This window comes from Galleria mellonella, unplaced genomic scaffold (assembly GCF_026898425.1).
Source record: "Galleria mellonella isolate WM207_F2 unplaced genomic scaffold, CSIRO_AGI_GalMel_v1 utg87, whole genome shotgun sequence".
NCBI lineage: Eukaryota > Metazoa > Arthropoda > Insecta > Lepidoptera > Pyralidae > Galleria > Galleria mellonella.
The window spans coordinates 253,885-278,807 of NW_026442166.1; the positions used below are offsets into that span (position 1 = coordinate 253,885).

Sequence of the window (24,923 nt, forward strand, 5' to 3'; positions counted from 1 at the left end):
AATTCATCAAGAATGACCATATTCTCCAGGTCGACATGATAAGTGGATTGTTTGCAGGCAATGGGGCAATTAGACTTCATTAGCAACAATCTCTTCTTGTCTATGGCTACCGCCTTTGAGCGGCATATAATCACTAACCAGAGGGAGACTGTACAAAAATCGTTTGCACGAGCACCTCTGTCCCATTCGTGTTTCTACTGTGAAGCAGTTGTGTTTGCATGGCTGTGTTTCGGTTTGAAGGGTGGGATATGGCGTGAATTTACAGGGTACAGAGGAATAACACCTGAGTCCTCAGGAATGGCAACGCATAGGGAGTATCATGGGCGAAATAGTATATTATCTGTTATGTGCATGGTACTGCTCATGTCTATAGGCGACGGTTACCACTTTCCATCAGGTGGGCCGTTAGATTGTTTGCCATTCTAAGTTGTGTAAAAAAAAACTGTACCAGGAAGTGAGCCGCAAGCTTGCTTGCCTCCTAGGTTATAAAAGATTATAATAAATAAATAAACAAGTGTTTGATCGAATGTAGAATCTTAGGTTTTATCAGCGGTTTTTTTTTATACAACTTAGAATGGCAAACAAGCCGACGGCCCACCTGATGGAAAGTGGTAATCGTCGCCTATAGACATGAGCAGTACCATGGACATAACAGAGTATACTGTTTCGCCCATGATACCCCTCATGCGTTGCTATTCCTGAGGACTCAGGTGTTATTCCTCTGTACCCAGTAAATTCACGTCATATCCCACCCTTTAAACCGAAACACAGTCATGCAAACACAACTGCTTCACGGTTGAAACACGAATGGTACAGAGGTACCCAAGCAATCGACTTTTGTACAAAGTCTCCCTCTGGTAATGTTTATTTTGCAATAAATATTCCAACATCTTTATGCAAATAAAATTACATTGCCTGCTTACACGTGTTAAAACAACAATAAAATATCAGTGACAGATATGAGACAGGTACAGACAGACAGAGGGATTAATTATATTATTGTTTATAGAGTGTCGGCACCTTTTGGTATCTCTATATAAACATACTAGTTTTTATCCGTCACTTTGTCCGCGATTTTTTAATGGATGATAATGGAATGGTAACCCTGCCCACGCTAACGGTATACACTGGCGGGGCACCAGTGAAGGATGATAGATGAGAATGAAAGCAGGTCAGTTAGCCCATCGTGATGAATGCATCAAGTATTAATCACAATGGTTTCCAGGATGACCGCGTAGAGGTCGATCTGACAGGGCTTGGTGGCAATGGAATCATTAGTACCCATTACTAACAATCCCTTTCCCCCTCTTTCACCAGGATATTGGCTGACAATAGAATAGCAACCTCGCCCGTGCTATCGGTAAACACTGGCCGGGCACCAGTGAGGATAAAAAAGGATGAGCAAGGATGAAAAACCAGGGCAGTTAGTCCAACATGACGAATTCAACGATAAAATAGTCACGATAGTTTTCAGGGGGAAATGTGTGGAAGTCGACCTGATAGGGTACATTGATAGCAATGGGGACTAATCTCCCCATTACTAACAATTACTTTCCCCCCTTTCTGCAGGTAATTAACCCAGTTTATTTGGAGTCTGTTCTCCTAGTGGTGGAAAAATAAACATTCTATACAGGATGTTTTTTTATTCGTGAAAATGGCATGGTTACCCCGCCTGCGCTATCGGTATACCAGTGAGCGGTGATAGGTGAGGATGAAAAGGCAGGTCAGTTAGCCCATTGTGACGAATTTAATGATTAATTGGTCACGATAGTTTCCAGGTGGAACCGCGTGGAGGTCGACCTGATAGGGTGTATTGATAGCAATGTGGACTAAACTCCCCTTTACTAACAATCCCTTCCCCCCACATAGAATGTATTATAATAAATATAGAAATAGATTGGGCCTTAAAAAAGGATATAGACTAATTTTTGTCACGAAAGTAAATGTTTTTATACAACTTAGAATGGCAAACAAGCTGCCGGCCCACCAATATGGAAAGTGGTAACCATCGCCTATAGACATGAGCAGTACCATGGACATAACAGAGTATACTGTTTCACCCATGATACCTCCCATGCGTTGCCATTCCTGAGGACTCAGGTGTTATTCCTCTATACCCAGTAAATTCACGCCATATCCCACCCTTCAAACCGAAACACAGCCATGCAAACACAACTGCTTCACGGTCGAAATACGAATGGGACAGAGGTATTCAAGCAATCGACTTTTGTACAAAGTCTCCTTCTGGTAAATTTAGAAGGGGTTGAAATAGGGGCTGGTAGTTTGTTTGGGGAATCAATAATTTCTCTCATTTCTTAATTTCTCAATAACACAAAACTCAGTTCAGTTGCAGACGAAGCCGCGGGACGTTTTATCGATCCATCACTGCAGTGACCATTTTTTAAGTAGGTAAATAAACTTTTTATGATATCTACTTGATGATTGATAATATTGTTTACATTAAAAAAAAAAAAAAAAACATCCGGTTTTTTCTTCACTTTACTGGGTTAATTAATATTTTGACACAGTTAAACGCTCGTTTTATGGAATTAACAACGTAGAAGATAACGGATGGATTATTCCATATCATTGTGCATTATCAGGTATTATTTATATTAATGGAATTAAACAAGTTTCCTCACAGATAAGTAGATTATTTATCGCCTGCGCAGGATTGGTAGGTACTCTGTCACACATGTACAGAGGGGGGAAAGGGATTGTTAGCAATGGAGTTTGACAGACCCATTGTTAGCAACTTGCCCTATTAGCTCGACTTCCACGTGATTCCCCCTGGAAACCATCGTGAACAATTCTTGTTGAATTCGTCACGATGGGCTAACTGACCTGCTTCATCCTTACCTATCATCCCTCACTGGTGCCCCGCCGGTGTATACCGATAGCGTGGGTGGGGCTACCATTTCATTATCAACTATTAAAAAAAAAACACATGTACTACTACGAAATCGTTAACAGTACGGAAAACTAAAAACTTATAGAACATTTTCACTTGATATCAGCCGTTAACTGTCCACTGCTGAACACAGACCTCCCCCATAATATGGCAGTATAGCTAGTAGTTGCCACGCTTGGCAGGCGGATTGGCAACCGCAGTTTGGTTTTTGATGATATTTCAAGAGGAACGCTGCTGCTGCTGTCTATCTCTCCAGCATATGCTCCCATAGTCGCCTCTTAAAACACCCACGGGAAAGGAAAGAGTAACCCGTTTTATTCCTTAGATTATGTAGATAGAGCATTGAGCCTCAAAAACAGCTCAACTTATAGTCAGCTAATTGTCAAATTAGCTATGAAATAGTTTTTTTTTTTGAAGGATGAAAATGGTATGGTAATCCCGCCTGCGCTAACGGGATACGCTGGCGGAGCACCAGTGAACAGTGATAGATGAGAATGAAAACAGGCCAGTTAGCCCATCATGATGAATTCATCAGGAATTAACCATGATAGTTTCCAGGGAGAACCGCGAGGAGGTCAACCTGGTTGGGTATATTGCTAGCAATAGGATTCTCAGTCTCCATTACTAACAATCCCTTTCCCCCCTATCAAATAGATAATCGGTGTAATCTCGATAGGTATTATAACGTCTTAATACATTTGTAATTATAACATTAATACTCATTTACATGCATTGAGGCAATAAAATGATCGAGATAAGATTATGGCCAGTGTTACAATGTGGAAATAACTCGTTATACGATAACGCAAAAATCACGGCGAAATAATACGGAACGGACGATCCGACGCTTACGTGACGAGGTTATAAAATTACCTAGATTTCGGGGTAATCTTTCTATAGCTGGCAATATTGTTGTTTAACAAGTTAATAATAATTTGTTTCTTTTATTGTAGTATTTTTTTTCTTAGACATTATTTATAAGCCGGCGCCACTAGATTTTTTTTTAATGCCAATTGCGCTATAGGTATACGGTGGCGGGCCACTAGGAGAGGATGTTTGGAGGGAAAAGAGATTAGTAATGAAGTGTAACTGCCCCATTGCGGGGGGAAAGGGTTTGTTAGCAATGGAGATTGACAACCCCATTGCTAGCAATATGCCCTATCAGGTCGACCTCCATGTGGTTCCCCCTGGAAACCATCGTGAACAATTCTTTTTGAATTCGTCACGATGGGCTAACTGACCTGCTTCATCCTGACCTATCATTCTTCACTGGTGCCCCGCCGGTGTATACCGATAGTGTGGGTGGGGTTACTATTTCATTATTACCCATAAAAAAAAAACTGCCCCATTGCGGGGGGAAAGGGATTGTTAGTAATAGAGACTGAGAATCCCATTGCTAGCAATATACCCAACCAGGTCGACCTCCTCGCTGTTCTCCCTGGAAACTATCATGGTTAATTCCTGGTGAATTCATCATGATGGGCTAACTGGCCTGGCACAGGTAGCAATTCGTTATCTTGTTGACGTCAATTTTCAGTCAATGACCTTAAAACGATTTAAAACTAATGTCTTATTAGAGTCGCAGACGTCACTTTGCTGCCTGGGGTGGAGTCACCATTTCATTATCATCCACTAAAGAGCTCACCCTCCACAGCCGATGCCTCCGCTCCAGGTTCTCCAGCCTTCTCTCCATCTGCGTCAGCTTGCTCCTGAAGTCGTCAGCTATGCACCGGCAGAGGTTCAGCGACTCGCCAAATATTTTCATCTTGCATTTCAACTCTTCAAAGTCGTTTCGGAATCTAGAAAATATACAAGTTTTCTAACTTATTAAAATCTCGGTATATTTTTAAACAAGACTACAGTATGCGGTTTTTCAAAAAAATAGTTTTTTTTTAATGGATGATAATGAAATGGGGATCGTACCCCACCTGCGCTATCTGTACCCACTAGCGGGGCACCAGTGAGGGATGGAAAGGTGAAGATAAAAGCAACGTTGGCATATCGTGACGAATTCAATAGTAGCAATCATGATAGTTTGCAGTGGGCCGCGTGGAGGTCGACCTGACAGTGTATTGTATTGCTAGCAACGGGCCCGCTAAACTGTAATACTAACAATCTCTTCTCTCCAACAAAACTTGGTTACCTTTTAATGAAGTTCCATTGAAATAAATTACTACTATTAAAGCGTAAAAAATAGGGGGGAAAGAGATTGTTAGCAATGGGGTCTTACAGTCCTATTGCTAGCAATAAACGCTATCAGGTCTGCCTCAAAGTGGTTATCCTTGGAAACTATTATTATAATTTTTTTTTATTTAACTCTTTATTGCACCATAAACAAAAATATACAATGACAAGTGAATAATTCAAGTGAAATACAGTAACATGAATACGGATTGAAATATACACATGAAGGTACAAAAGGCGGTCGCTAGGGCAATCTCTTACAGACAACCTTTGGTTAAAGGAGAACAGACAGAAGTGGCCAGGTGGCGTAAGAGTGAATTAATAATTTTTCGTGCATAAAATACAAACTAGAGTAACTTTGTACAAAAGTCGATTGCGATTGGGTACCTTTGTCCCATTCGTGTTTCAACCGTGAAGCAGCTGTGTGTGCATGGCTGTGTTTCGGTTTGAAGGGTGGGATATGGCGTGAATTTACTAGGTACAGAGGAATAACACCTGAGTCCTCGGGAATGGCAACGCATAGGGGTATCATGGGCGAAACAGTACACTCTGTTATGTCCATGGTACTGCTCATGTCTATAGGCGACGATTACCACTTTCCATCAGGTGGGCCGTCAGCTTGTTTGCCATTCTAAGTTGTATAAAAAAAAAATCTGTAATACAAAAATTATCATATTTTTTGCTGAATTAGTCATGATGAGCTAAGTGATCTCTTTATATCTTTCTTTATCATCCTTAACTGGTGCCATCACCGATGGCTCACGGGGGCTATAATTCCATTATCATCATAACAATCTAAAGAACTTTTATAGTAGGTACCAACTTCTTCTTTTCATTTAAGAGTTTCCTCTTGTCGGTGCAACTAATTCATGCATCTTCCTCCAGCCAGCTCTATCCCAGGCCATATCCTTTATCTCCCTATACGACATGACGCCTAGTGTTTCCTTTATCTGTCCCATGTAGTTATACCTCGGTCTTCCTCTTCCTGTTTTGCCCTCTATCTTTCCTTCTACTATGCTCTTAAAAAAATCGTCATGTCGTATAAGGTGGCCCAGCATTTTGCCTCTTCTCCTAGGTACCAACATTTGTAGCTAAATAAAAACCTGGCCGTGTGATTTCAGCATAGAATGGGCCACCCCTTCCTTCCTTTCCACCGAAGGATGGGCAGCAGTGCCCCTCTTTGAGTATCACCAAAGCCTAACTGCATTTGTCAATCCACCTGTCAAGCGTGGCAACTATTGAAAAAACCCCTCAAGGGGGAGCCTTATGTAATACGTATAGACGGATGACAGATATGAAAAACTCGAGGAGCATACCGTGAGATAGACGAGGACAGTGATGTATTGGACACGGATGTAGTGGAGTCAGACGTGGCCGGCGACAGGATGGAAGATTCTTGTGGTAGACGACGCACCCTGGCGTGTTCTTGCTGAGCCATCGTACTCCCCTGATGATCCTCGCTTGATGTCGATGTGTCTTATACAAGAAATAATCGCAATTCGGAATACCTAAAGCATATTATAGGAAAAAAGACACTTGGTAAAACCTAGTTCTTATTTCTTTTTTTTATACAACTTAGAATGGCAAATAAGCTGACGGCCCACCTGATGGAAAGTGGTAACCGTCGCCTATACACAAGAGTAATAGCATGGACATAACAGAGTATACTGTTTCGTCCATGATACCCACCATGTGTTGCCATTCCTGAGGACTCAGGTGTTATTCCTCTGTACCCAGTAAATTCACGCCATATCCCACCCTTCAAACCGAAACACAGCCATGCAAACACAACTGCCTCACGGTTGAAACACGAATCCTATGACGATACATCATGGAAAATGAAATAATATTGAGATGGAGGGAGGGGGGGGGGGATAAGGGATTGTTAGTAATCATATCAACAGATCTACACTTGAATCTAATATCAGTATCAAACCATTTTTTTTAAATAGGTGAAAATGGAATGGTAACCCCGCCCGCGCTATCGGTATACACCGACGAGGCACCAGTGGAAGATGATAGGTGAGAATGAATGCAGGTCAGTTGGCCCATCGTGATGAATTTGACAAGAATTAAACATGATGGCTTCCAGGGGGAACCATGTGGAGGTCGACCTGAGAGGGTATATTGCTAGTATCACATTACTGACAATCCCTTTCCCCGCCAATCCAATCTATTGCTACTGACAATTTTATACAGCACTCACAAAACAACATTTAGGAATTAGGTTAGAATTAGGATCAGTTTACAATACTTTCCATTGGCAAGTTACATTAATATGCATCTAACAGAACATATATGTTACCATTACGTCGCTAGTATTGCATTTGATAATGCGACACCTCTCAATTTCAATATCGATTTATTGAAATTTATTTCAAGAGCAACCCCACAGGTGGACTTCCACGCGGTGCTCTCTGAAAACTAACTTGGTTAATTATTGTAGAATTTGTCACGATGAGCTAATTGACCTGTTTTCATTCTTTCCTATCATCTCTTACTGGTGCCCCGTCAGCATATACCAAATGCGCAAACAAGGTTACTAGATAGATAGATAGATAATTTATTTACATTACTTACGGCACACAAATTACAATAAAAACATACACATAATACGCAGTAAAAGACTATTTCATGACAAGTCGTTATAAACAGCCCCATTATATTGTATAGCCATGGTACAGATAATATAATGCTATATTAGTAGCCATAGATTGATATGTAAACCTAAAAAGTGGGGCGGGGGGGGGGGGGGGGGGGGGGTTGTTGGTAATGGAGACTGAAAATCCCATTGCTAGCAATATACCCAACCAGGTTGACCTCCTCGCGGTTCTCCCTGGAAACTATCATGGTTAATTCCTGATGAATTCATCATGATGGGCTAACTGGCCTGTTTTCATTCTCATCGATCACCCTTCACTGGTGCCTCGCCAGCGTATCTCGTTAGCGCAGGCGGGGTTACCATACCATTTTCACCCATCAAAAAAAAAAACCTAAAATTTGAATGAAGTGTGAAAATATTGTATAATAATTGTATGGACATAATTAGCAATAACTCTGCTGTTTTACACAATAAATCTGCGTGAAGATACAAAAAGACCCGTAGGTAATCATATTGCTTACCTGTATATATGTGTATTTTGGCATTGGAACTAAATAAGTGCCTTTTCATTTTGGATCAGCGTCAGAAGATATTATTATGTAAATTGATGTTTTCTAACTTGTGTAAAATGGTAGGTTTGACAAGAATTTAGATAGACAGACGTTACACTCAAAAGAGGTTGTGAATTATTATATAGGCAGGTCTCAGATTATGTAGATAGTGCATCGAGCTTCAAAAACGGGCCAACTTTTAGTCAGCTAATTTTCAAATTAAATTAAATTAAAGCAAGCTGCTTGGCAAGAAACATGCAGGCAGCAAAAAATGAGCACCAGAGCCCAATTTATTAAAAATAAAATAGGTAAAAATGTTGCAAATTTCCAGATGTCCAGTCAGGGACATTTGTTGACTATTGTTTTACTGTTTTGTTTTTGGCGACTTTGTCCCCGTGGCCGGGAAATATTCATTGACTAGGATAAAAAGCATATAATATATCTTATATAAAGATATCTTTTTCACTCTATACTGAACCTGTATACCAAATTTCATAGTTAGTTAGGTGATTATGGTGTCAAGAGGTAACAAATAAACAAATTCAATTTTACACTAACAAGTATTAGTAAGAATTATTCCATTTATTATCACATTATTTATATTATTCTTTAATAGCGCTATTGTGAACTGATTGTAAGAAAGAAAACGCCGGTTCGTGTTGAAAAGTTATACTGACAGTTTATAAAAAAATGAATAATTAAAAGAATACAATATTAGAAATTACAAATTACAAAGGAGTTTGTAACACTCCCCTTTTTTACGTAGGCAGGGGCACCAACTTCCTCATTGGGCGTCTAAATAAGCCGATAGGCGTCCGTACTTCGGCTATTCGAGCAATGCTATCTTGTCCTCGATAAATTGCAGTGATTATACCTCTTAGCCACGTTCCACGCGGTTGTTGATCATCTACAACTGGCACCAGGTCCCCCACATTCACTCTTGGCGCAATACCCTGCCCTCGTCTAGGCAATAGTGTTGGCAGATATTCTTTAACCCACCTGGACCAGAAATGATCTGCGAGGCGTAGGGCCCTTTTCCATCCTGCTCTACTACAGAGGTCTCGGTCTTCTAGACGTGCAGGTATTGGTTTTCCTGACGAAGTTCCAAGTATAAAATGGAAAGGAGTCAAAGCTTCACTCTGATCAGGGTCAGAAGGCACGTGAGTGAGAGGTCTGGAATTTATGAGCGCTTCTGCCTCTATAAGAAGAGTTAACAAAATCTCGTCACTGGGTGTACGCTCTTTCAAAGTGACTTGCATGGCGGTTTTCACTGATCTCACTAATCTCTCCCATGAACCGCCCATAAAAGGAGCAGATGGTGGAATGAATTTCCAAGAAATACACTCATTTGCAGCAAACAGTTCCATTTCAGCTCCATACAAAGACTTCAATAAATGATTGGCACCGACGAATGCCGTCCCATTGTCCGACCAGATTTCTGTAGGAACCCCACGTCTACCAATAAATCTGCGTAAACTCATAATAGCGGCATCGGTACTCAAACTATGTACCAATTCTAGGTGAACTGCTCTAGTCACCAAACATGTAAAAAGAGCGACATACCGCTTTTCACGACGTCGGCCAACAGCAACTTGAAGAGGTCCAAAATAGTCAAGACCAGTAAAACTGAAGGGTCTCTTGTGATGAGCTACACGGGCAGCGGGTAAGTCTCCCATAGGAGGCTGATACGGTGTAGCACGTCTTATCTTGCAGACTCTGCAATTGTAAGCAACAGATCGAACAGCGCTTCGAAGGTGAATGATCCAATAAAACTGTCTGAGTTCATTCACTACCAACTCTGTATTGCCATGAGCTGCCTTTTCGTGATAATAGGCAATAAGTAGACGCACAGTCCGATGACGAGCATCCAAGATAATAGGGCGCTTCACGTGATCTTCGACGTCTATTGCACGATCAATCCTGCCTTTTAAACGGATGACTCGCTGATCATCGATAACCGGGGAAAGAGTGAACAATTTGCTCTTCCGTGGTAGAGGTTGACCATTTTTCAAGAGTACAAGTTCTTCCGCAAACGTTTCTAACTGGCTATGTCGCAGTAAATGTGTTTCAGCAACAGACAAATCTTCAGCCGTAATTTCAGAAGTGCCTTTCCGACGCAGCAAGGTAATGAATTTATGAGCTCTTGCCGTTGCTCTTAACAATCTCAACCAGGAGCTTAGTCTGTCAGAGCTAACTACAAGAGGCATGGGAGATGGCTGTGACGTAATGAGATTAACAACACATGAGTGATGACGAGTAGACGGTTTAAGTTCTACGTCGTTTTTGTCCAAGCTACCAGCCATAGATACTGGTGGAGATGATGGCCAACTAGACTCACTGTCATACAGAAAATTGGGACCTACAAGCCAACGAGACGACTGTGTTAAAACAATACGATTAACACGCGTAGCATCATCGGCCATGTTACTATGCGTTGGAACCCATCGCTATTCATTGACTAGTGTGAGTTCGAGTATCTCACCCAAACGATGAGCTACAAATGGCTTATAGGTACGCGCATCACTCCGGAGCCACCCTAGCACGTTTAACGAATCAGTCCAAAAGAATCGTTTTGTTGGTTTATGGTTATGAGATTCGACTATGAATGACGCTAGACGAGCAGCGACTAACGCTCCCTGGAGTTCTAAACGGGGGATGGAGGTCGGCTTTAATGGAGCTACTCTACACTTACTGGAAATGAGAACGACCTTCACATCTCCGTTTGTAAAAATCATCCGCCAATATGCAACTGCTGCATAAGCCATTTCGCTAGCATCACAGAAGATGTGAAGCTCGCGTTTGGATACATCGGGTTCACTCAAACCGTAATAGCGTGATATCTTGAGATTAGATACCAAATTTAGATCCTGAAACCAATTATGCCAAATCTTCAGGTCGGTTTGAGGTAACTCGTCGTCCCATGTGAGGCGTTTACGCCATATATTCTGAAACATGATACGCCCTCTGATAACTATAGGTCCTAAAATACCAAGAGGATCATAAATACGCATTACATAAGAAAGCGCATCACGTTTAGTAATCTGATGTGGCAATTTATCATTTTCGAACCCAATACTAAACGAAATTGTATCAATATTAGGCTGCCAAATAAGACCTAGAGTCCGAACATTTACGTCGTTGTTCGAATTACCTAAATCTATGGACTCGTTTCTACTTTTGATACAAGTAGAAACCAAGTCTTTTGATAAAAGTGATAGGGCATCAGGATTGTTGGATACCCAACCGCGCATCTCAAAACCAGCTCGCTTATTCAGCTCTACAATATCTGCAGCTAAACGAGCTGCTTTCTCAATGTTGTCCTGCGATCCTATATAGCCATCCATGTATGTATCAAATACAGAGGCATGTGCTGCTTCCGGGAATTCTCCTTGGAATTCATCAGCATTCGCTTTTTTAACATACAACGCGGTACATGGACTCGAACAAGCGCCGAACATCATTGAAGACATGCGATATATTTTAATTTCCTGCGTGTGATAATCGCGCCATAAAAATCTTTGAGCGTCTCGGTCCTGCTCCCTTATCTTAACCTGCGGAAACATCTCTCGAATATCGGCTGTTAAAGCAATAGGGCCTTCCCTAAATCTCATGAGTATACCAAGAAGGGGCTGTAAGAGATCAGGACCGGGTAATAATAAAGAATTTAAGCTGACCCCTTGGAATTTAGCAGCAGCATCATGAACAATGCGTAATTTTCCTGGTTTATGCGGATGTGTCACCCCAAAATGCGGAAGATACCAGGAAATACCTATTGGTGACTTGTGACATTCTTCAACGTAGCCCTTGTTTATCATAGCTTGTACATTCAGACGATATAACTGCGCGTATTGATTATCACTTTTCATCTTCTTTTCTAGGCTAAGAAAACGTGAAAGTGCTAATCTATAATTATTTGGCACGACACTAATATCAGGACGCCACAAAAGACCAGCTTCAAAATGTCCATCAGGCAATCGTCGCACTGTGGTTTCCAAAATTTTGAGTGCATGCGCGTCCGACCTACCGCGATATTCTTTTTTAACAATGCCAATTGAATCCAATCTATAATGTTCTTTAATTATCTCTTCAAAATTTTGAATGTTATCGGATTGACAATCATCAAAAACTGTAGCGTGATTTATTATATCACGACCACTTCCTATTTTACTTTTACTAATAGGTCCACAAACAACCCAACCTAAAACAGTCTTAATAGCCATCGGTTCAGTAGCAGTACCCGCTCGTATTAATTTAGGTACTGTCAAGTGACAGTTATCAATCCCTATCACGATTGTAGGTTGCGCGTTTTCGTAACAAAGCTCATCGGCAATTTCGAAAAGATGAGGATATTTCTTCAAATCGTCAGCTTGAATACCGTATTGATAAGCTACACCTAAATTGTCAACGGAACGAGCACCGTGAATTTGAAAGGAATCTTCGCTGTGTAAACCTTGGATAGTAAAATTAACTAAATAAAAATCACTCACTTTCGAAAGTCCACCTAAGCAGTCAATATGCACACGACCTTTGGGACCTACAGCACCAATATGCTTCGAAATTTTCGCGTCAATCAGTGTTGTAGTACAGCCGTCATCTAATAGTGCATATGTGTTGACAGTACCACAGGGACCAGACACTCTGACAGCAATTATTTTTAGTAAAGAGCGAGAAAGTGTGTTCGGAAAAGTGGTGGTAGCATGAGCTGAAACTTCGACAGCACATTCTTCAGTTCTGCGAGTATTTACTATCTGATTCTTGTCGCTTTGTGATGTAGAAGAATCAGAATCTACAATGTCTACATCTGCATGTGCAACGAGGTTAAGTTCTACGCTATTGTTGTGTAAAAGAAAGTGATGTTTGAATAAACAACCATCCTTACCACACGTAGATTTATTTTTACATAATTTAAATCTATGCGAATTTTTTCGTAAACAACGATAACAAACCTTATTAGCCTTTACCCATTTCCATCTGTCATCAATAGATAAAGATAAAAATTTGTCACATACGACAATGTCATGTTCTGTTTGTTTACAAAATATGTATGACATGTTTGCAGATTTATTTACATACGATTTATTAGGTTTTTTAGATGAACCTGAACTCACGCTTCCCGTATTGCAATTAACTTGATACTTACCCTGTTTATGTGTGTGATTTGATGTATTACGAGTAGTATGAGAGGTCGACGGATGTAAATATGTGTCTGAAATTATTCCAAATTTATTTTGTAAATGTATCTCCCGTACAAGAAACTCAGATAATACCTCGAGTTTACTACCTCCCTCAGTATGACTAGCTGCATAATCTAACCAACGCATATGTAAAAGTGGAGTCAGTTTGCTAACTAATACGTTGAAAAGTTCAGGTGAACCTAAATAATCTGCCTGATTTAATAATCGCATTATTTCAATGCAGTTTTTCACTCGACACGCAAAAATACCTAAATCCTTTCCTTCGCTACTAACTTTCGGTAGGGCTCGGACGGAATTTAATTCTTGTAGCATAATCATCTCGGGACATCCAAATCGGGTTTCGAGTGCACTGATGACCTGCTGTGGGTCACGCGCCGATACCAATAGGACGTGAACAGCCTCCCGCGCGGCTCCACGCAGCGCACCGTTTAGGCGTGCGAGATTCTCACCTGCTGAATAGAATTTTTCCGTATCTACAAATGTACGTTTGAAGCTAAGCCACTCAGTAGCACACCTACCATCAAATAACGGCAACTTGGTATTACAGGTATTCGATTTATTACTTATTAAGACTGCACCTAAATCACCTATAGCCTTAGCTATGAATTGTGCATCAAAACTCCCCGTGTACTTTTGTCCCTGGAGATCACTGACAGAGTTGTGAGAAGTAGTAGGATGAAATGGTAACCCTAAAGAGTGTGACGCAGGGACCTCTGGGGCACTAATGCCGGGTTGCCGATCGATCGGCTCCTCTGCTAACGGGCCATCACCCGGGTTATTATTCAACCACGTTTCAACCTGTTTGCTACTCATACACGAGCTTGCATACGAGTTTGCATGTACGCTACTCTCAGCCTCTATAGCGGCGAGCTGTGCGCGTAGCTCAGCAACCGCAACCTTACGTTCTAACTCAGCGAGTCGGCGAGCGTGCTCCGCCTTGGCTGCTAAAAGCCTAGCCTTTACCATACTCCCTGTGGATCTTCTCGATGCGGTGTGACTGTCACCCCGAGACCTGGGTGGGGGTTCCAAGTGAACTCCCTCCGAAGGCGCATCCATTTGACTGGTGGACGCACATTGGGCCTCCGACGTCCCTTGATCTCCATACGTAGGGTTTGACTGTCCACTCTTGCTGTGATCCATGGTATTTTCGTATTTATTCGACGGCTTGCCTTTTTGGGAACGTGTGAGTACCATTTCCAACACTTAAAACGGTAGAAGGACCAATAATATTGTGAACTGATTGTAAGAAAGAAAACGCCGGTTCGTGTTGAAAAGTTATACTGACAGTTTATAAAAAAATGAATAATTAAAAGAATACAATATTAGAAATTACAAATTACAAAGGAGTTTGTAACAAGCGCCATCTATTACAGATTTTATGAAATATTATTGCTATGACCAAATAAGCAAGAAAATTTTAAGCATGGGGTGTTAAAGTTTGATAATTTAGCTACTGTCTACTAGATGGCAATATCATCTCACAATTTTAACTAGTAATTTTTACACTAATTAATTTCATTTATTTTCTTGAAAATTCCTATTCTCTCGGCTCTCTTTGGTTTTCACTGCGACGTGGTAAATAAGGGAATTTGTCGGCGATTTTTTTTAGTATCCTGTATGTCTAATGTCTAATGTATTTATTTATTTTACACTTTATTGCTCCATTTATAAAATAGTACAGTTAATTTTAATGAGATTTAATACAAAATGCGGCCTTATTCATCACTTCATTCAATTCATTCGAGCAATCTCTTCCAAAAAATCTTTGGATAGAGAGGACATTGAGAAAACAAAAATTTATGTATTTTTCATTAGTTCCATAGACAATTTATCAAACTCAGTTCAGTAGTTTAGTTTTTAGATCATAATTATTGGTTTTGCCACAAGTGGAAGTGGTTTTTTTTTATGGAATACAAGCTTATTGTGCTTGACAATTCATTTCTAGAGGAAATTAGGTGTGGGTAATATACAGCAATATCTATATATATTCTTACGACATCTATATATTCATTTACAATATATATATATTAGTCCAATAACGAATATGTTAAAGTCTTATCCAAAAAATAATATTGGATTTTCATCAAATCTTTCGATTTTTAACATATTCGAAAATCCGACTGATATGGGCGCTATCTAAATGGGTGATGACCTTTTTTCGACCATCAATGTCCAGAGTATCTCAATGTACAGACAACAGATCGGTATCCATTTTTTTTAATGGATGAGGATGGAATTGTAACCCCGCCTGCATCATTGGTAAACGCTGGCGGGGCACCAGTGAGGGATGATAGGTGAGGATGAAAAATTGTTATTGTTTAATATTGCTAGCAATGTCGATGGTAGATCCCAATACTAACAATTCCTTTCCCCCTTCGGTATCCATATTATCCCTGCATAGAAGAAAAGGATATTTACCTCTCACGGGCGAGGGATGACAGCTAGTTCAAAAATAAAACCACACACAATATATTTGTAAAATATCTCCATTTTATTTCAATTATTTAATACTAATTGTAACAAATTATGTATAATAATCAGTGTAAATACATTGACTAAATACTTTTGCGTACGACAAATTTTTTATATATTTAATATATAAAACTTATTATTATTTTTATACAACTAAAAAAACCGATCGAATTAGAAAGTCGACCATTTTGGTCAAAACACCCAATATGGTCAAAAATCTAATTTTTAGTTTGAATTCCACATTTAACCTTATTTTTACCTATATTTAACAATTTTAATTTCGTAAATAAAAATTTAACAAAGCGAAAGCGAACATTGATGACAAAAAACTAAGATGGCAGTTGTCAAATCTAAATAATATAAATACACAAATAAAATTGTAATTGTAAAAATGAATTCACTAGAGTCGTGGTAAGAAAATGAAATAATAAAAGCCTACCTATTTACAGATTTTCTTTTATATTCATAAATAGTTTTTTTTTTTAATGTATATTTCACATTATTACACCGTCAATCGTTCAGTTACGGAAATATTGGCCAGAAATAATTTACGGTTACCATTTAGGAACTGGCTTCATTTTTGTACTTTAATTAATTAAATATTTGAATTTCTAATAATGATATTATCATAAATGTATTACAAAAAAAAATTTTTTTTATGGCACGATTAACCCCATAATTTTTGTAACCAATTTTAAAACGATTAGTAAAATTAAGCTCACTTTTTGCCGTTCTGTAAGCATTTGCATTGAGCACTATGGGCGTGGCCCTTTACCGCGTCTGTAAATGTTGGATTAAAGGACACATTCGGCGCCGCGTATTGGGGATTCGTGCCGCTTCCCGACGTCTCGTAAGTGATCACTTGGGGCTTAGTCGTGTAACTGAATACTTTGGGCTGAGTTGTGTAAGTGAAGTATTCGGGTTTAGTCGTGAATGTAACGATTTCGGGCTTAGTTGTGTAAGTAACTATTTTAGGTTCCGACTGGAAGATCTTTTTCTCTGTATACGTCGCTGTGAACGTGTTGGATACTGGCGCTGAACTTTGGACGGTAGCACCAGAAGAGCTGCTTCCAGATTGGTACTTGCTGGATCCAAATTGTCCCACGGAGCTTGTGAATTGATTTTGCCCTAACGGCAACTGAGCTTGGAATCCGGTTTGCCCACTTTGGAACGTGCCTTGGCTGCCTTGCAGCTGATTTGAACCACCTAGGAACTGAGATTGGCCACCTTGGATTTTACTTTGACCAGTTTGGAATTGATTCTGGAAGGATCCTGTGCCGACGGCTTCTCCCGCGATCCTGTTTCCTGTGATCTGAGATTGAACACTGGAGAATTTGTTTTGCCCGAATTGGCCACTAGCGCCGATGCCACCTCCGATCTTGATTCCACCGACGAACTGGTTTCCTCTGCTGCTGCTGCTGCCACCAGAACTGATTTGGCCTGAGAACCTGCCGCCAGATTGTGTATTACCAGAGAATTGGGCGAATCTGGCGCTTTCGATTAGGCCAATAGCCCATTGGTACCATTCGAGGTCAAATTTGTAGAAACCGGCCACTTGGTTACCAGGTTGGCAGCCTGAAATGGGGGAAAAATATTATTAGTGATTTACAAGTATAGAGATAAATGATGTACTTGCAGTTTGGTCCCATAGATTTTTTTTTAAATAGGTTCAGTAATTTAGTTTTAAAATCAAAATACATAACTAGTTCTGTTACAATTGAAGTCGGGTTTTTTTTATGTGAAATACAACCCCATTTATCTGGGGGGAAAGGGATTGTTAGTAATGGAGACTGAGAATCCCATTGCTAGCAATATACCCAACCAGGTCGACCTAGTCGCGGTTCTCCCTGGAAACTATCATGGTTAATTCCTGATGAATTCATCATGATGGGGTAACTGGCCTGTTTTCATTCTCATCTATCATCCTTGACTGGTGCTCCGCCAGCGTATCCCGTTAGCGCAGGCGGGGTTACCATATCATTTTCACCCATCAAAAAAAAAAACCCATTTATCTTGATCAATCTGATTTACTTTTAAACATTTTAAGACTACTTTATAGGTGGATCTCTTACCTGAATCCCAGGAGTACACGCCTCTGAGAACGTAGTACCCACTCGTTGTGCATGCGAGGGCACTGCCGATGTCGACCTGACGACGAGAAAAACACGGTAAAAGATTGTTCACTATTGTTTACAGCAAAAATGTAATGTGGGGTGGTGATCTTCATAGATTTACCTTGCAAATGTTGTTCGTCGGGTTAGTGGGCTGCCCGCAGACGCAGCTGTCCTGGTCATACTGCTCGAGTAGGTGGGGATAGTCCTGGGAGAGCTTGGCCTGGCATTCGCCGGGGTTGATGAGGGAGACGTTCACGCTGTGCAATATGCTGCCGGAGAGGTGAGCTGTAACAATAAAACGGTCAGATTAAACTATCTGTACTTTATATGGTTTTTTTGGGTAAAGATTTTTTCACAAGGCAAAGAAAGTAGTTTAACCTTTTTTGTGTACTTTGTATAAGATAGTTCTGTACTGATTTGACGACTTTTTTATTTCTTAATTGGAAAACAAGGGTTTGTTTTCCAATGTTTTCCAAACAATGTTGCCTTTGTTTTATTTATTTATTAAATTTTATACCACAAAGGTGACAAACAAGCATGCAGCCCGTCTGATGGTTAACGATTACTGTAGCCTATGGACGTCTGCAGCACTAAGGGTGTCACGTGCGCGTTGACGATCCTAAAGAGATTTTCATAGCTCTTCGTCTGTGGTCTCTATTTCTGTCTCATCCGTATTTCTGAAGCAGTTGTGCTTCCATGCATTGAAACTACAGGGTATAGAGGGATAAACCATAGTTCTTAGGAATAGCATCGGATGAGGCATGCTACGGGCATCACAGTGTACTCTATTATGTCTATGTTGCTGTTCACGTGTACAGGCGACGTTTACTACTTTCCATAAGGCGGGCCTTCAGCTTGTTTGCCATTCAATAACATTATTGGATTCGATATGATTACGCAGATTGTTACGTCCATTACAATAGCAATAGTTGACACTATTTCGACTACCTCATTCTAGTTGTAAACATATGTCTCTTATTATCAGATTTTGCCACGTCGATACCTGTTTACCTACCATGTGGTCTGAGACGCAAACAGAGCTAGTCATGAAACCAGGGCCGTATCTAGACCCAAGATTAAAGTAGGGCAAAAGAACTTTTTGATAGGACAGAAGCGATAATGAAGTGACTTTAAAAAAGCGAATCTGTTTAATTTTCTTAGGGGCTTTCGTTTTAAGATAGGGCATTGGGCCTTCTAAGGTAGGGCATTGCCCGTCAATGCCCTCCTCCCCCTAGTTACGGCCATGCATGTAACTAATATATTTTAACATACCAACAACGTTACCTTCATTAAACATAAAAGACAATTTATTATCTTCAAATAACAATTTAAATGTGTGTAAAGGTCGTTTTTGACGCAGCCGCTATTAATATTAAAATATCAGAGATAAAATAGAAAATTAAGAGTCGACGGTGCGCCGCGCCGCCTCGCCTTGATTTAGACCAATGACAAGATGAAACGAACGGACAAAATTTTATTTTAATCACTGTTAAGTAACTTATGTATTAATTTTTTTTTTATATCACAAATGTGAAAAACAAGCGTACAGTCTGATGGTAAACGGCCACTGTAGTCTATGGACGCCTGCAACAGTACGGATGTCACGTGCGCGTTGCCGATCCTGAAGAAATCTTAATATACCTTTTTTGAAGAACCCCATACTGTAGTCTCTAGAGGAAACCTCGGCAGGGAGCTCAGTCCACAGCCTGAGCGTTCGTGGGAGAAAATTTCTTTGGAACCGTACTGTACGTGACCATTTAGGTTCAAGCGTGTGAGTATGAATTCCCTGTCGATGGCGAGCGGTGCGATGATAAAAGGTGGTACAAACTTTCGCAAAAGTAATATTAAAAAAATAATATTATAAAGAATAGATGCACGTGACACGTGAGCTAGAACTTTGCCGTTTAGGTAAGGTTATTAAAAAAAATAGAAAAAAAATATATACAGATAAGGCAAAGAAATTACTGTTGACTGGGTATACGTAAGCAAACGACCTTGTCCAAATTCGTTATTTGAATGTGAATTCATAAGAAATCACATCGGAATGTCCAACGTGTAAGCGTTTTTGCAAATATATTGAATATACGGTTGGATTACTAAGACTTATAGTCGATTATGGTAAAAAGAAATCGAATATTTTTTTATGCAACTTAGAATGGCAAACAAACTAACGGCTCTCCTGATGGAAAGTGGTAACTGTCGCCTATAGACATGAGCAGTACCATGGACATAACAGAGTATACTGTTTCGCCCATGATACCCCCCAATGCGTTGCCATTCCTGAGGACTCAGGTGTTAATCCTCTGTACCCTGTTAATTTACTGGCATATTCCATCCTTCTTCTGTTACGTGTGAAACATTCCATATCTTATTTGGAATGGGTACAAAGAACAGTTTGCTGTGCTCCGACATAGATTGGGCCGCCCCTACCTTTCCCGTGGGCAGTAGCGTCCCTCTTAAAACATCTCTAAAAGCCTAACTGCGGTTGCCAACCCGCCTATCAAGCGTGGCAACTACTGGCAAAACTCCCCTTATGGGGAAAGCTTATGTCCAGCAGTGGACAGTTAACGGCTGAAATAATAATAATAAAAGCGGAGAGCAGTTATTTTCATCCTAATTAACATGAATGCCAAATTTTACATCGATTAATCGAGCTTCTGATGCGTCAAGAGGTAATAAACAAATAATAATATTGGTAAATTGGGGAAAAGGGGTTGTTAGTAATGGGGACTAGCAACCCTATTATTAGCAATGTACCCTATTAGGTGGATCTTCTCGCGGTAACCCCCTGGAAACAATCGTGATCGATTCATTGGTGAATTCGTCACGATGGGCTAACTGGCCTGCTTCATCCTCACCTATCATCCCTCACTGGTGCCCCGCCAGTGTATACCGTTAGCACAGGCGGAGTAAACATTCCATTATCATCCGCTAAAAAGAATTGTATAAATCAAATTAGAAACCGTCATCGCATCGAAGGCAAATTGCTAGTGAGTCATTTAAAGTTTTGTATTTCGCCATAATCTAATAACAATATTTCCTCCGGTATATTCATGTTTGGTAAATATTAGTTTGTAATCCGGATGTCCTTGTTTCGAATACTATCACGGGGCGACGTGCCCAATAAACACTAATGTTTACAATTTTGATATTTAACTTAGTATAATCCTTTCGAAATTTTAACTAGGCACATAAACGTACTAATATATTGTTAATAAACTTTGAATTTAATTAATACGCTTTTAAATTAAATTAATTCTTTACTAGTTGTAACGTGCGGCTTGTTTTGCGGAAATTAATATATAAAATATCTTATGTGTTAAGCTAAGATATACTCTTAACCTACCCGTGTACCAAATTTCATTATAAACCTATTATTTAATATTTATTTAAATATCCATCCGTCCATTCATTCTTAATCGCCTTTAACAGTAAAAGCTTTTTATTCACGCTTCCTTTATTCATGTTTTCATTATTGGCGGATTAAAAAATTGCGACCTAACTCCTATATTCACGGCTAAAGATTTCTATATTCGTAGATCTAATCGGTACATACCATATTATTAAAAAGGATTATGTATCCTTTGTGAACACCTGCACCAGTGTGGGATGATAGGTGAGAATGAAAGCAGGTCAGTTAGCCCATCGTGACGAATTCCACTAGAATTAACCGCGATTGTTTCCAGGGGGAACGGCGTGGAGGTCGACATGATAGGGTGTATTGCTAACAGTGGGTCAGTTAGATCCCATTACTAACGATCCCTTTCCCCCGATTTTTTATTCGTACTCCTATTGAACATCAGCAGAATGTGTTTTGTTTGGGTAACTATTCTTTTGCTATTGGGGGGAGAAGGGATTGTTAGTAATAGGGATTAGTAGCCCCATTGCTAGTAATATACTCTGTCAGGTCGACCTCCTCGTGGTTCCCCCTGGAAACCATCGTGATTGATTTATTGTTAGATACGTCACGGTGGGCTAACTGACCTGCTTCATCCTCACCTATCATCCCTCACTAGTGCCCCGTCGGTGTATACCGATAACGCAGGCTTTTTTTTTATACAACTTAGAATGGCAAACAAGCTGACGGCCCATCTGATGGAAAGTGGTAACCGTCGCCTATAGACATGAGTAGTACCATGGACATAACAGAGTATACTGTTTCGCCCATGATACCCCCCCCCATGCGTTGCCATTCCTGAGGACTCAGGTGTTATTCCTCTATAGCCAGTAAATTCACGCTATATCCCACCCTTCAAACCGTAACACAGCCATGCAAACACAACTGCTTAACGGTTGAAACACGAATGGGACAGAGGTACACAAGCAATCGACTTTTGTACAGTCTTTCTCTGGTGGGGTTACTATTCCATTATCATACATTAAAAAAAAAAGTTATATTGATGCAGATTATAGAAATTCCTGCGACAGACGCAGGCAGAGTCACTGGAAAAAGGCAGTAATTTACAAAAAAATTATATTATACGTCATTTAAATCTCTTATTACGTGTATAGATAGTGACAGAGTCGTTCCGTGCTACCTAAGAAGCTATCGCATGACCTCTGTTTTGTAAACCGTAAATTGGTAAACACATCGGCAAATATTAGTTCATGTCGGTATGTAAGGACCATTGTGGGACCTTCGACGCTATATTAAACAATGAATTGCCTGCATTTTTTTTATACAACTTAGAATGACAAACAAGCTGACGGCCCACCTGATGGAAAGTGGTAACCGTCGCCTACAGACATGAGCCTATAGAATATAGCATTACTTGAGACGATATAAAGATTCTAAAAATATTGCGTATTCAGGTATTTAGAAGTTACAGTGAAATAAACAAACTTATATATACATGAACCCTGAAAACTTTACTTTTTTGGCAATTGAGAAAAGTAAAGAAAGAGACCAGAGGGAGACTTTGTACAAAAGTCGTTTGCTTAGATATCTCTATCCCATTCGTGTTTCTACCTTGAAACAAATGTGTTTGCATGGCTGTATTACAGTTTGAAGGGTGGGATATGGCAGTGAATTTAAAGGGTACAGAGGAATAACACCTGAGTCCTCAGGAATGGCAACGCATGGGTGGTATCATGGGCGAAACAGTATACTCTGTTATGTCCACGGTACTGCTCATGTCTATAGGCGACAGTTAGCACTTTCCATCAGGTGGACTGTCAGCTTGTTTGCCATTCTAAGTTGCGTAAAAAAATGTGTGGATATGCCTATACATTTTCGTTCAATGTTTTATTTAAAGATATTTTGTACGAAAACAAACGAAATTTTTAAGTTTACAAAGACGTCGCAAACTCGGCTCGCTGAGAATTTATAATTTTAATCAATACAGAAACCGGTTACACATTTAAAGTGCTTAACCTTAAAACCGCTAATGCCACTGTCCATCCCAAAAGTATTATAAGCGTGAAGTGGATTATGTTACACAATCTCGCGTGACGGACGCACAGACAAAATATTACATATATATATATATTATGTGCGTAAGATGAAAAACCAGTTGGTGTAGCGATAGCAAAAGAAGCGTAGGATTTTTTTTTTTATTTAAAACTTTTTCCTTCTCGTAATAATATGAATTTATTTATTTTTATTTATTCAAGGACAACCAACGAAGCATATATTTATATCTATTTGAAATACATGATAATATGGTTACATTATAAAATGCTGCCTTAATTAAAGGCTGCGCAACACGCGTATTCATATTATTACTTTTTTATACAACTTAGAATGGCAAAAAAGCTGACGGCCCACCTGATGGAAAGTGGTAACCGTCGCCTATACACATGAGCAGTACCATGGACATAACAGAGTATACTATTTCGCACATGATACCCCCCATGCGTTGCCATTTCTGAGGACTCAGGTGTTATTCCTCTGTACCCAGTAAATTCACGCCATATCCCACCCTTCAAACCGAAACACAGCCATGCAAACACAACTGCTTCACGATTGAAACACGAATGGGACAGAGGTACCTAAGCAATCGACTTTTGTACAAAGTCTCCCTATGTATAGGCGACGGTTCCCACTTTCCTTCAGGTGTGCCGTCAGCTTGTTTGCCATTCTAAGTTGTATAAAAAAATGTGTTCTATTCTGTCTACATTATTGTTCGAGTCTTAATGGAAGTAGGCTGACAACTTATGTACAATATCAAATTATGTATTTATAAAAAAGACTTGTCTAACAGCCATAACAAAGTGTCTTTAATAATACCCGACCGACGTAATTTTAAAGTATAAATAAGTGATTATAATCTGTTACTATTATTTATCTGTCCAGTTTGGACCATTTAGATGGAAATCTATATATTTTAGGAGGAAGTTGTATATTTAAAATTGTATTTTATAGTGTTCTTAATTGATGTCCAATAATATTACTTGTCGTGCGAATAGATTTGGCAAATGTCAAATGTTTTGTTACAGAATACCTACATAATGAATAATAATGACGATACATACCTACATAATGAAAAATAATGACGATACATATTACATAATGAAAAATAATAACAATAACCAAACATTCAGTCTAACCACGTGATAGTGGATGATAACGGAATGGTAACCTCGCCTGTGCTATTGGTAGCGGCGGGGCACCAATGAGGGATGATAGGTGGCAATAAAAAGGAAGGTCAGTTAGCCTATCGTGATGAATTTATTTGGAATAGAACAGAATAGTTTCCAGGGGGGACCACGAGGTGGTCGAGCTGACAGTGTGTATATCCATAAAAAAACCCATGTGAAGAAGACACAAAAATATGCACCTCAATAGTTCGGAAGTAATTTTAATATATTTTTAATGGATGAAAATGGTATGGTAACCCCGCCTGCACTAACGGGATACGCTGGCGGAGCACCAGTGAAGGGTGATAGATGAGA

The 24,923-nt window shown here is 39.8% G+C and overlaps 3 protein-coding genes across 3 annotated transcripts in view; all 3 read right to left on the reverse strand.

Moving 5' to 3' along the window:
• Positions 1–4,499: 4,499 nt before the first annotated feature.
• LOC128202279 (uncharacterized) lies at positions 4,500–6,572 on the reverse strand. The gene is made up of 2 exons (XM_052902041.1): positions 6,412–6,572; positions 4,500–4,710 (listed from the first exon to the last, which is right to left on the reverse strand). The coding sequence occupies exons 1-2, from the start codon at positions 6,531–6,533 to the stop codon at positions 4,500–4,502; spliced, it is 333 nt and encodes a 110-aa protein (XP_052758001.1). The 5' UTR covers positions 6,534–6,572.
• Positions 6,573–9,006: 2,434 nt separating this feature from the next.
• Positions 9,007–10,671, reverse strand: LOC128202280 (uncharacterized). Its single transcript, XM_052902042.1, has one exon. It carries the CDS (start codon positions 10,669–10,671, stop codon positions 9,007–9,009), a length of 1,665 nt encoding a protein of 554 aa, XP_052758002.1.
• Positions 10,672–15,911: 5,240 nt separating this feature from the next.
• The window catches only part of LOC113510950 (serine-rich adhesin for platelets), a 74,543-nt gene continuing 65,531 nt past the window's right edge, over positions 15,912–24,923 (reverse strand). The window contains exons 11-13 of the mRNA XM_052902020.1: positions 18,151–18,314; positions 17,988–18,063; positions 15,912–17,490 (exon numbers count right to left, since the gene is read on the reverse strand). Of these exons, the coding sequence (XP_052757980.1) occupies positions 16,634–17,490; positions 17,988–18,063; positions 18,151–18,314 (1,097 nt within the window). The 3' untranslated portion in view covers positions 15,912–16,633. The remainder of the gene's footprint in view (positions 17,491–17,987; positions 18,064–18,150; positions 18,315–24,923) is intronic.